Here is a 12748-nt window from a genome sequence, read left to right on the forward strand (position 1 = left end):
GGACACTGAGAATACCGGAAACTTGGGATCCATTGCATCGTTGATCCGTGTGTGGTGCATCGTTTTCACGCACCTATTGACTTCAATGGGAGCGTAGGTGCGTGAAAATGCACCAATATAGGACATGAAGTGAGTGTCACGCAGCACATTATCGCTGTGGTCCGTTTGCTGTGCGTGATTTCCATGCGCAGCACACGGACGATATTCACGCTCATGTGAATGGGCCCTTTGTCAGAGTCTTCTCTGCATGGTAACAGTGATACCAATAAATTACTGTTATCAGGGATCTGTATATGGGGCAGAATGGAACACATAGATAATAGTGTTGCCTGCTAACCTGTTTCCTTAGGCCTCATGCACACTTCCATCACCGTTTTCATGGCCGTTTCTCACGGATCCGTGTGTCGGTTTTGGTATCTGTGTGGTTTCCATGTGTCCGTTCCGTGTTTCCGTTTTAAACGGACGTTGTGCTTCCGTTTCCCTACCGTGTTTCCGTTAAGAAAATGGAAGGAACTTTATTTGAACTTGTCACATGTCCCAGTCTGGAAACTTTGGCACGCCCTGACATTGCTAGGGCAACGGATCTGTAAAAAACGGCCGCGGAAACCTTACTTGTGCCGTCCATTTTTTTGACGGACCCATTGACTTCTATGGGCCCCACGGTCACGCAATCACTGACCAAAGTAGGACATGCTCTACTTTTGACGGAATGGAACAACGGATCCATCAAAATAACGGAAGTGTGCATGGGCCCATTGAAATAAATGGGTTCAGGGTGCTATCAGTGACAAAAACGGATAGCACCCTGAAGGAAAAAACTGAAGTGGGCATGAGGCCTTATAGTAATTTAAAAAAATGTAATACAAAAATGAATGAATACAGTAAAATAAGTAAAATAATAATTAAAAAAAACTCCCCCAAAAGATGCACACCTGTTCAAACCCTCACGGTCCCATCCAAACCCACACGATCCCATCCAAACCCACACGATCCCATCCAAACCCACATGATCCCATTTTAGACATTCTGCGTGATACAAAAAATTACTCCAAAATTATATCTGCTCCAATTTTTAATAATAAGGAAGCCCCATGTGTCCAGCCAGAAAAGAAGCAGAACATTTTGTGGCAGGCTAAGATACTATAAAAAAAAAAACTCACCTTGAGAATGCAGCATTCCAAAAGGTGAAATGTTGCTCATGAAAGGGTTAATCTATCACCTATCTTGTGTAGTGCCTGTATTTCTGAGATGTGTGTGCATGGACTCTGCCCAGGATATATTGAACAGTACTTCATGTTGACTCTATTGCCCCCTCTAGTGGTTGATTATGAGATAAGCATGGGGAGGAGGTGTGAGCTTTTCTCTTCTCTCTCTCTCTTTTTCAGCCAATAATGAGCGTCTGCCCCCTTTTGAACTGCAGATATTGTCTGACTGGAAACAAAGGTATAAATATAACCTGAGGGGCAGGCATAGGAGGATCAGCATAGCATCTGTCTGGCTTCATTTATAGGCAGAACAGCAGAAGCAAGAGCAACTGATGCAGCCAGGGAACTGTCAGGTTGGATCTGCCTTCTCTTCTCCATGGCTTGCTTAGATAAGTGTCACTGTTCTGTAAATAACAGGAGGCACAGCAGCATCTTATACAACATCCTGAAGAATGAGGAGCAAAAGGAGTCCCACAAAGGCAGGAAGGAAGAGCACACAGGAGGCTATGGACAAGGATGTTCCTGTGGATCTCAGAAGAAAGTCACCCTTAAGAGCCCCCAGGTCACCTGCAAGGCAGCCTCAGCAGTGCTAGTGAAGACCCTTAGGTTTGTCAAGAGCCTGCCCTGCTTCCAGCAGCTGCCCCTGGAGGACCAGCTACTGTTGGTCAGGAGCTGCTGGGCACCTCTTCTGGTGCTGGGACTTGCACAGGACAAGGTCGATTTTGAGACTGTTGAAACATCAGAGCCCAGTATGTTGCAAAGGATTTTAACTAACAGACAAGGAGCAGAGAGGAAACAGCACCCAGAACATCAAGAGACACCTGGAAATCATCTGCAGCAGCATAAAGTCACACAGCTGCCAACAGCCACAGAGATCAGGTGGATCAAGGAGTTCTTAGAGAAGTGTTGGAGCCTGGGGATTAGCAACAAAGAGTACGCCTATCTAAAAGGGATTGTACTATTTAATCCAGGTAAATCTAGTCAAACCTAACAGTAACACTATACAACTAGTTGTAATTAGGGGCTACCAATATATAGATGTGGCAGAGCTACATTTGTGGCATTAGACCAGGGCTACACCTAGACTTTTTGTAGGTTTACCCGCAGCTCTATATAAAACCACAAATAGGAAATCGTGATCTCACAATGAGTTGTACCAAGTTTAAACACCGCTTTGTATATATACAAACTCCGCTCTGCTACATCTGCATTGATAGTATATCTGTTTTATGAGTAGATGTGTCCTCCTAGCTGTTTGTTGACTGATGTGTATATCTTTACATTGTAGTAGAGTTCACTTTTGTGAAGTTCATTTGTACGGGCGGCTCACACATGGTGTATTTGTTGCATTTTTTTATTGTATTTATTACGATGAGGAAAATAAGTCTTCAGATATTAGTGCTGTGAGCGAATGCAAAAGTAGGAGTTGTTTTCCACACAATGTGTTATGCACATGGTATAAAATACAGAGTGGCGCTGTCTTGGGTATTTTTCCACCTATAGACTCCAATAATGATTAAAACCCAATCATAAACGCAAAACAAATCCCTTTTGTAAATGAGTGCTAAAAGTTTTGAGAATTATAATGGCAAGGTAATAATGCTTAGTAAACACAAGATTAAATTTATTCATAAAGGAAAACTCTGTTGCAATAATAACACAATATCATATAATGTTTCCCTTTAAAAATGTCAATATGTTATTAAACTTGTATAATCATTTTATATTCCGTCATTAGAGGTATCTGTGCCAGGTTTAACAAAGCAGGAGAACGGAGTCTATCTTACCAAAACTCTGAATGATATTAGTGCTCTTACATGGGACTGCAGGAACAGTAATGTTTGAATTATTATTACAGCCCACATAATAAATAGTCACATCACAATTTCAACTCTGCTACATTTCAATATGTACAACTAGCATAGGGCTAGGATGTTCCATGTAACGGTGCTGAGGTGTTGATTTGCCATGAAATTGAATGATAGTGGTTTTCTTAAGGACGTCACATAGTAGTTAAAACCAATGATTGATAACGTTTTTATTTTACATAACTATGAATATGGTCTCATATCCCTAGTGTAGTAAGCGGTTACTTATTAGCTTCTGATGTAAATCCAGAATCATTAGGCCTCTATCAATGAGCAACCTGTAAAATGATTATAAAATCCGTCCTATTCAGATTCCTCCAGTTACATAATAAGGAGCAAACCATGACGTAGTAGTGTTGAGTTAGTGTCTTACTGGACGAATGATAACTTGGATCAAAAGCTCTTGAACACTCAGACCCAAGCATGGTGTATAGTGTTCCCAAAGCTCCCAGTAACCAATCAAGTCATTGCTCTTGTAAAGATTATGAGAAATGTAAAGCAGACATTAAACTCCCAGATCTATGGGGATTGTAGTGTTAATCAACGATGGCCATTAGGGTATGTTCACACATGGTAGATTGTTTGGGAGAAATATTTGCATCTGAATTTTTTTTTTTCTAATATATCTGAATGGGGCTGATTTTGCATCGTGTGCATGGATTTCTGCAAGCTCCATTCAAATGAATGGGGCAGTCGCAGAAATATCTGCATCAAACCTGCCGTGTGTGAACAAACACTATATAAAGTTTCCTGCATTTGTCAGTACTTCAGTACATTTCAGTTGTTAGTATAAGACTGGATTCCCACATAGCGTAAACGCTGCAGAATTCCCGCAACAGAATTTTGTACAGCAAATTTACAGCAGCTGCGAAATGGATGAGATTTGAACAAATCTCATCCGCACACTGGGAAAGATTCTGCTGGAAAAACATTCGCTAAGCATTTATTTAATTTGCAACATGTCAATTTACGCTGCGGAATCGTTGCACTTTTGTTGCAGTTTTTCCCGATTGAATTCAATATGGATGTAAAAAAACACAACAAATAGCAAATGTGGCAATTTTTGCGGTGGTCCATCAGCGTTTCCGCCGCAAAAAAAACACAAATCTGAAGAGAAATAAACTTATTTTGTTTAAATGGAATAAAGTCTATACAAACTCCCCTAGCATGGTCATAGTGACGGCTCCTTGTTCCCCTGGTTGTTCTACGTGCAACCATAGTGACGGCTCCTTGTTCCCCTGGCTGTTCTATGTGCAGGGATAGTCATAGTGACAGATCCTCGTTCCCCTGGCTGTTCTACGTGCAGCCATAGTCTTAGTGACGGCTCCTTGTTCCCCTGGTTGTTCTACTTGCAGCCATAGTCATAGTGACGGCTCCTTGTTCCCCTGGATGTTCTACGTGCAGCCATAGTGACAGCTCCTTGTACCCCTGACTGTTCTATGAGCAGCCATAGTCATAGTGACGGCTCCTTGTTCCCCTGGATGTTCTACGTGCAGCCATAGTCATAGTAACGGCTCCTTGTTCCCCTGGCTGTTCTACGTGAAGCCATAGTCAGAGTGACGGCTCCTTGTTCCCCTGGATGTTCTACGTGCAGCCATAGTCATAGTGATGGCTCCTTCTTCCCCTGGCTGTTCTACGTGAAGCCATAGTCATAGTGACGGCTCCTTGTTCCCCTGGCTGTTCTACGTGAAGCCATAGTCATAGTGACGGCTCCTTGTTCCCCTGGCTGTTCTACGTGCAGCCATAGTCATAGTGACGGCTCCTTGTTCCCCTGGATGTTCTATGTGCAGCCATAGTCATAGTGACGGCTCCTTGTTGCCCTGGCTGTTCTACGTGCAGCCATAGTCATAGTGACGGCTCCTTGTTCCCCTTGCTGTTCTATGTGCAGCCATAGTCATGGCTCCTTGTACCCCTGGCTATTCTATGTGCAGCCATAGTCATAGTGACGGCTCCTTGTTCCCCTGGCTGTTCTACGTGCAGCCATAGTCATAGTGACAGATCCTTGTTCCCCTGGCTGTTCTACGTGCAGCCATAGTCATAGTGACGGCTGCTTGTTCCCCTTGCTGTCCTAGGTGCAGCCATAGTCATAGTGACGGCTGCTTGTTCCCCTTGCTGTCCTAGGTGCAGCCATAGTCATAGTGGCAGCTCCTTGTTCCCCTGGCTGTTCTATGTGCAGCCATAGTCCTAGTTACAGATTCTTGTACCCCTGAGTGTTCTACGTTCAGTCATAGTCTTCGTGACGGCTCCTTGTACACCGGGTTGTTCTACATGCAGTCATAGTGACGGCTCCTTGTTCCCCTGGATGTTCTATGTGCAGCCATAGTCTTAGTGACGGCTCCTTTTACCCCTGGCTGTTCTACGTGCAGCCATAGTCATAGTGACGGCTCCTTGTTCCCCTTGTTGTTCTATTTGCAGCCATAGCCCTAGTGACGGCTCCTTGTTCCCCTGGCTGTTCTACGTGCAGCCTGGTGATGGCTCCTTGTACCCCTGGCTGTTCTACGTGCAGCCATAGTCATAGTGACGGTTCCTTGTTCCCCTGACTGTTCTATGTGCAGCCATAGTCATAATGACGGCTCCTTGTACCCCTGGCTATTCTATGTGCAGCCATAGTCATAGTGACGGCTCCTTGTTCCCCTGGCTGTTCTACGTGCAGCCATAGTCCTAGTGACAGATCCTTGTTCCCCTGGCTGTTCTACGTGCAGCCATAGTCATAGTGACGGCTCCTTGTTCCCCTGGCTGTTCTATGTGCAGCCATAGTGACGGTTCCTTGTTCCCCTGGCTGTTCTATATGCAGCCATAGTCATAGTGACAGCTCCTTGTTCCCCTGGATGTTCTACGTGCAGCCATAGTCAAAGTGACGGCTCCTTGTTCCCCTGGCTGTTCGATGTGCAGCCATAGTCATAGTGACGGCTCCTTGTTCCCCTGGCTGTTCTACGTGCAGCCATGGTTATAGTGACGGCTCCTTGTTCCCCTGGCTGTTCTACGTGCAGCCATGGTTATAGTGACGGCTCCTTGTTCCCCTGGCTGTTCTACGTGCAGCCATGGTCATAGTGATGGCTCCTTGTTCCCCTGGCTGTTCTACGTGCAGCCATGGTTATAGTGACGGCTCCTTGTTCCCCTGGCTGTTCTATGTGCAGCCATAGTCATAGTGACGGCTCCTTGTTCCCCTGGCTGTTCTATGTGCAGCCATGGTTATAGTGACGGCTCCTTGTTCCCCTGGCTGTTCTATGTGCAGCCACAGTCATAGTGACGGCTCCTTGTACCCCTGGCTGTCCTAGGTGCAGCCTGGCCTCCTGGGATGACGTTTCATCCGATGTGACTGTTTCAGCCAATCACAGACTGTACCAGTCACATGGGCTGCAGCGTCATCACAGACAGCTGGGCTGTAATGTGAACATAGGCACGCGTCTAAATGACATCAACTGTGAAGGTAAGTATTTCTTTTGGGGGGTTTTTTTCTCTGTTTTTCGCAGCCGCAATTCCAGTTGAAAATCTTCACCACAATTTGGTGCAGTTTTTCAGATAAAATTTCCTGCGTGATCTAGGTCAGATATGCGGCATACTTTTGTGGGAACATACCCAAACTATTACAAGTTGTTTTTCCACATATGGCTATTGGTCTAGAATTTTTTTTTTATGGCCTTTGGTCCTCATACAACATACAATAAGCAGTTGGGTAATTGCTTTGCTTAGGTACCTGATATAGATAGATAGATATATATATATATATATATATATATATATATATATATATATATATATACATTGTACTATTAGTATAGTACATATGATATAAAACTGTATGATTGATTGGATTACATCTATCAAATATGTATGTGGAAGTACAATAGTAGCAGTGCTGAGTTTGTCATTTGATACAACTTATGATCTCAGCTATTATTAGTTATGGACATAGATTTTCTAATATTTATTGCATCACTCCTAATCCTTATCTCTCACATCTCATCATTGACCGTTTTTTCTTTATTTTCTATACACAGATTTGCTTGGATTGCACTGGGCTCGGTATATCCAAGGATTACAACAGGAAGCCCATCAAGCCTTAAATGAGCACGTGAAGATGATCCAGAGATGGGATCACTCCAGATTCACCAAGTTAATTATTGTTTTGTCCTTGCTGAGATCCATCAATTCCAACGCCATTGCAGAACTGTTCTTCAGACCCATTATTGGCTCTGTTAATATGGACGACATGTTATTAGAGATGTTGGGAGCAAAAATATAACTGTAACACAATGACGAACTTTATTTAAGCGACACATTCATATAATAGGAAGTGTACATAATCCAAGCTTGACGAAGGGGGCACAGAGAAATAATCTGATCTCTGAACGTGTCTTCAGATTGACTGCTTGGGTATATAAACTATGTATATGCCCCTCAGTGGACTCTCTGTACCGTAGTGTGCTTGACCTTGGTGTCTATCTTTCTATATGAAAAGAGACTTCAACAGCAAAGCTTCTATAGCACTTACTGGTCATAAAATATCATGTTCACGTACTAAAGTGCAATGCAGTTGTTATAAATGATGGCGAATCATTATTGCCTTCAGTAATGCACCATCAATAGGCATCACGTTTTCATTGGATTCGCAATATCTGGTATAATACATGGTATGTTTGCTTGGACTATAACCGTACAAATATATAATATGAATGTATTAGTCTTTGGAGCCAAATATGGGGTTAAATAGGTAAGACCAGCTTTAATATCCAGGGTATGTAGTGTGCTAGTGCAAATGAATGGTAGTCAGTAGAAAGAGATACACACTGTGCCGTCTATGGTATGTTTGATAAGTTATAAGGGCTACACTTACTGTGTGTCAATTGATTTGGACTAAAAATAAAATGATTTGATTGAGTTTCTTTATGTTAATACTGTTATATTAATAAAGAGTAGCAGACAAGCCATTTGCACTTATTATAAAGGAACAAGCCTAAGTTAAAAATGACAGGTCGGCTCTCCTGGCATATCTATTAGGGTATGTGCACACACACTAATTACGTCCGTAATTGACGGACGTATTTCGGCCGCAAGTACCGGACCGAACACACTGCAGGGAGCCGGGCTCCTAGCATCCTACTTATGTACGATACTAGGAGTCCCTGCCTCGCTGCAGGACAACTGTCCCGTACTGAAAACATGATTACAGTACGGGACAGTTGTCCTGCAGCGAGGCAGGGACTCCTAGCATCATACATAAGTATGATGCTAGGAGCCCGGCTCCTTGCACTGTGTTCGGTCCGGGACTTGCGGCCGAAATACGTCCGTCAATTACGGACGTAATTAGTGTGTGTGCACATACCCTTATAGTAAAAACTTGTACTCCCCATGAACTAACAATGCTGGAACATCTTTTTTTTTTATTTTTTTTTTTAAACTCTGCTTTGTGCCATTTCTTTGTAATTCCTCCTGGAAGTGTATGAATAAATTGTCAACTGGGGGTTACCATTCCCCTTGTCAATAGGGTGGGTCCCAAAACAGTCTGACATGGTCAGCACTGATTGGAGTGTTCAAGGACACGTCCCATTAAAAAGGAGAATGGTACCACCCAGTTGTCAATTTATTCCCAGGAGGAATTGGATTCATTTCCAGGTGGAATAACAGAGGAATGGCACTACACAGTGTTATTAGCTAGTATGTACTAAACAGACATGTCAGGAGAGCTGCTGGGTCCACTTTGATGGCTCCTACACCTATGTGCATTTACAAACTACCACTCGGCCTTCATTAACTGAAATACGGTCACTGTTTTAAGTGCAAGTTTTTTTTCCCATAGTGTGTATTAGCACATAATATAATTCCTGCTTCTTCATTATTAACTGTATCTATTTAAAAGAAGCCTCTCTGTGAGATGTTATTGCTTTCTCGTATCGTTTTATTATCAAAGCAAAACCTATGAAACTGTTTCAGTTATTGTGGTTTAAAGTATTGTAAAATATGTAACTTATTGTTTTTATAAAGACAATATTTTTTTATTGCAATAAAAAATATTCTTGAAAATGTTGCGGTTTGCTCTGTTACTGTATGTTTTCAATGACCTACCACTAAGGGCTTGTCCACATGCTCCGGAATTGCCATGTTTTTTCCGACAGGAATTTAGACCGGAAAAAACGCAGCAGAATACGGTAGCAACATAGTGGATGAGATTTAACAAATCTCATCCACATGCTGAGTATAATTTCCGAACCGAAATTGACCTGGGGTGCGTATTTTTCGGACTGCAGCATGTCAATTCCTGCTACGGAAAGTGTGCAGAATTGCTGTATTTTTCAGAGAAGATGTCTCCATCTCCTAACTTTGGGAAAAACGGCAATTTACACACCATTTTCTGCCGTAAAAAACACAGGAAATGGTGCATTTTTGCTGCAGTGGAAAGCCTTTGACTTTCAACAGAATTGCTGCAGTGGACAAGCCCAAAACAAATGATGATCTTGTTACTTTAAAAACAAGTCAATGGTTGACTACCACCAACTTGATATCCTGGTTTCATTTAATCCCTTCAAGACTGAGCAATTTTTTGGTTTTTCACTCCCCGCCTTCCAAGAACCATAACTTTTTTTTATTTTCCCGTCAATTGAGTGGTGTGAGGGCTTATTTTTTTTACGGCATGAGTTGTAGTTTTGATCGGCACCATTTAAAGTACCATATAATACTGGGAAACTGAAAATAAAAAATGTAATTGGAAAAAACTGCGATTCCTCCATTGTTTTTTGGGTTTAGTTTTACGGCTTTCACCGTGCGGTAAAAACCAACTTAACTGGTTCCCGACCGCTGACTGTATTTTTACGGCCAGCGGTCAGGGTCCTTAAAACCCGAGCCATAGACTTTTTACGGCTCGGGTTTTAACTTGCTGCCCGCGCGATCGGGCAGCTGAATGTCGGGTCTCCGGCTGTCAGTGACTGCCGGGGACCCTGAGGAGAGGATAGAAGCAGCTTTCGCTGCTTCTGTCTTCTCCGATGTCTTTTAACACAGCGCTCAATGAACGCTGTGTATAGGAATAGAGACAGCAGCAGCGGCGCTGTCTCTCTTCCTCCCGGTGATCATGTGACTGGTCACATGATCGCCGGGTGCCGTTACTGACAGACTGCTGCTGGGTCTTACTAGACCCAGCACAGCCCTATTAGTGACAATTGTCACTATGAGAGGGCTGATTTCCCCAGTAACTGGGGCTGATGTGCAGCTCCAGTTACAGTAGAAAAACATGGTGTAAAAAGAAAAAAAACATATAAAGTTCCCCAAAGGTCTTTTTTGACCTTTTGAGGGACAGACCATAGTAATAAAAAAAATAGTAAAGTGCAAAAAAAAAAAATACCCACCCCCAAAAAAACATCATCCCCCCCCCCCCCCCGCCAATCATTGTTGTAACGCTAGCGCTGACCCAATTACCCTAATATAGACATGTAATATATTAAAATTTACGGTAGACAATGACGATCACAAATAAAAGGTCTATTTTAGGGTAAAACTATGTTATTACCAAAAAAAAAAATAGCTGAAACGTAAAAAAGCTTATTTTTGTACTATTCTCAAACTTCATGAATAAAAATTGTAAAATAGCAAAAAAGGTGTGTATAAAAAAAGAAACCTGCATTGTCTACGGAAAAAATGTCGCAAAAATCACGTCGTCAGCCCAACAAATAAAAAAGTTATAGCCATTTAACTAACACGTGCTAAAAAGTGTCTGGTCCTGAAGGTGCAAAATAGCCCGGTCCTGAACTGGTTAAGCTTATTCTGCGGCTCAATATGATTATGGTGATGTATTTATTATTTTTTTTACATGTTTCTACTTTTACAAAGAAGAAACTACTGGTTAGAAAAAAAATAGTTCTGTTTCACCACATTCTGAGAGCCATAACTTTTTATTTTTTCGTCGATTGAGCAGCGTGAGTGCTTATTTTTTTGCAGCATGAGCTGTAGTTTTTATTGGTAACATTTTTTGGTACATACAACCTTTTTGAGAGCTAAGGTGAGCAAAAAAACTGCAATTTTGGCGGTTTCCATTTTTTGTTTTTTTTTATGGAGTTTACTGTGTGAGTTGAATAATGGTATATTGTAATAGCTCCGACTTTTACGGACGCAGCGATACCAATTTTATTTATTTTTATTGTTTTTTACATTACTTTAGAGGAAAAATAGGAAAAGGGTTTTTGTTTTTTTGGTATATTTTTCAGTACTAATAACATTTCACATTTTTAAAAAAATTTTTTTTTTTACACATTTTATTAGTCCTCCCTAAGGGAATTGAACGAATACTAATGTATTGCAGTGTGTTGTCATTTTTACAGGCTTCTGCTTAACAGAGGCAGAGTGAAGGCAGACCTGATGGCCTTCTCTAGGCCCCTGAGCTATCATGACAACCATTGGCACCCTGCGATCGCGTCACATGGGTGCAGGTGAGCTGTCGGAGAGGGCCGCCCCCCACTTTTTAACACCTGGAATGCTGCGGGAAATCACGATTGGAGCATCTAAGGCAGGGGTCTCAAGCACGCGGCCCGCGGGCCGCATGCGGCCCCTGGGGCTGTCATCTGCGGCCCCCGGGACACAGAGCCGCTAGTATCGGCTCTGCTCCGGGACTCTGTGGAATTCCCTGACGTCGCTGCCCATATATGGACAGTGTGTCAGGGTCTTCACCAGAGCGGAGTCCCGGGCAGAGCGCTAGTATCGGCTCTGCTCCGGGACTCTGTGGAATTCCCTGACATCGCTGTCCATGTTTGGACACACGATGTCTGGGGCTTCCCCAGAGCCGGAGTCCCGTGCAGAGCGCTAGTATAGGCTCTGCTCCGGGACTCTGTGTAATTCCCTGACATCGCTGTCCATATATGGACAGTGTGTCAGGGTCTTCCCCAGAGCGGAGTCCCGGGCAGAGCGCTAGTATCGGCTCTGCTCCGGGACTCTGTGGAATTCCCTGACGTCGCTGCCCATATATGGACACACGATGTCAGGGTCTTCCCCAGAGCCGGAGTCCCGTGCAGAGCGCTAGTATAGGCTCTGCTCCGGGACTCTGTGTAATTCCCTGACATCGCTGTCCATATATGGACAGTGTGTCAGGGTCTTCACCAGAGCGGAGTCCCGGGCAGAGCGCTAGTATCGCCTCTGCTCCGGGACTCTGTGGAATTCCCTGACATCGCTGTCCATGTTTGGACACACGATGTCAGGGTCTTCCCCAGAGCGGAGTCCCGGGCAGAGCGCTAGTATCGGCTCTGCTCCGGGACTCTGTGGAATTCCCTGACATCGCTGTCCATATATGGAGAGTGTCAGGGTCTTCCCCAGAGTGGAGTCCCTAGTATAGGCTCTGCTCTGGGGAAGCCTCTGACATCGCTGTCCATACATCGACAATGATGGCAGGGGCTTCCCCAGAGCAGGAGTCCCAGTGATGTCAGGAGCACAGCTGGAGTCCCAGGAAGAGCCTACTAGCGCTCTGCCTGGGACTCCAGCTCTGGGGTTGCCCCTGACATCTCTGTCCATATATGGACAGTGATGTCAGGAGCAGAGCAGGAATCCCAGGCTGCACTCACAACTCTACTATTATATCATGTACTTTACTCCAGTCACATCCAGAGCTGCAGTCACCACTCTACTGTAACATGTTATACTCCAGTCACATCCAGAGCTGCATTCACAGCATTCCGGGACTCCAGCTCTGGGCAAGAC

At 43.7% G+C, this 12748-nt stretch overlaps 1 protein-coding gene across 1 annotated transcript; it reads left to right on the top strand.

The window, feature by feature from the left end:
• The first annotated feature begins 1451 nt into the window (after nucleotides 1–1451).
• Nucleotides 1452–7969, top strand: NR0B1 (nuclear receptor subfamily 0 group B member 1). The gene is made up of 2 exons (XM_075850782.1): nucleotides 1452–2176; nucleotides 7075–7969. The coding sequence occupies exons 1-2, from the start codon at nucleotides 1582–1584 to the stop codon at nucleotides 7317–7319; spliced, it is 840 nt and encodes a 279-aa protein (XP_075706897.1). The 5' UTR covers nucleotides 1452–1581; the 3' UTR covers nucleotides 7320–7969.
• The last annotated feature ends 4779 nt before the right edge of the window (nucleotides 7970–12748 follow it).

The sequence above is a fragment of the Rhinoderma darwinii genome, chromosome 2, assembly GCF_050947455.1.
Source record: "Rhinoderma darwinii isolate aRhiDar2 chromosome 2, aRhiDar2.hap1, whole genome shotgun sequence".
Taxonomy (NCBI): Eukaryota; Metazoa; Chordata; class Amphibia; order Anura; family Rhinodermatidae; genus Rhinoderma; species Rhinoderma darwinii.

Coding starts and splice junctions, on each gene's coding strand:
- NR0B1 (XM_075850782.1), top strand. CDS start 1,582: ATGGCTTGCTTAGATAAGTGTCACTGTTCTGTAAATAACAGGAGGCAC. Junction 2,177..7,074: donor GATTGTACTATTTAATCCAG/GTAAATCTAGTC, acceptor TTCTATACACAG/ATTTGCTTGGATTGCACTGG.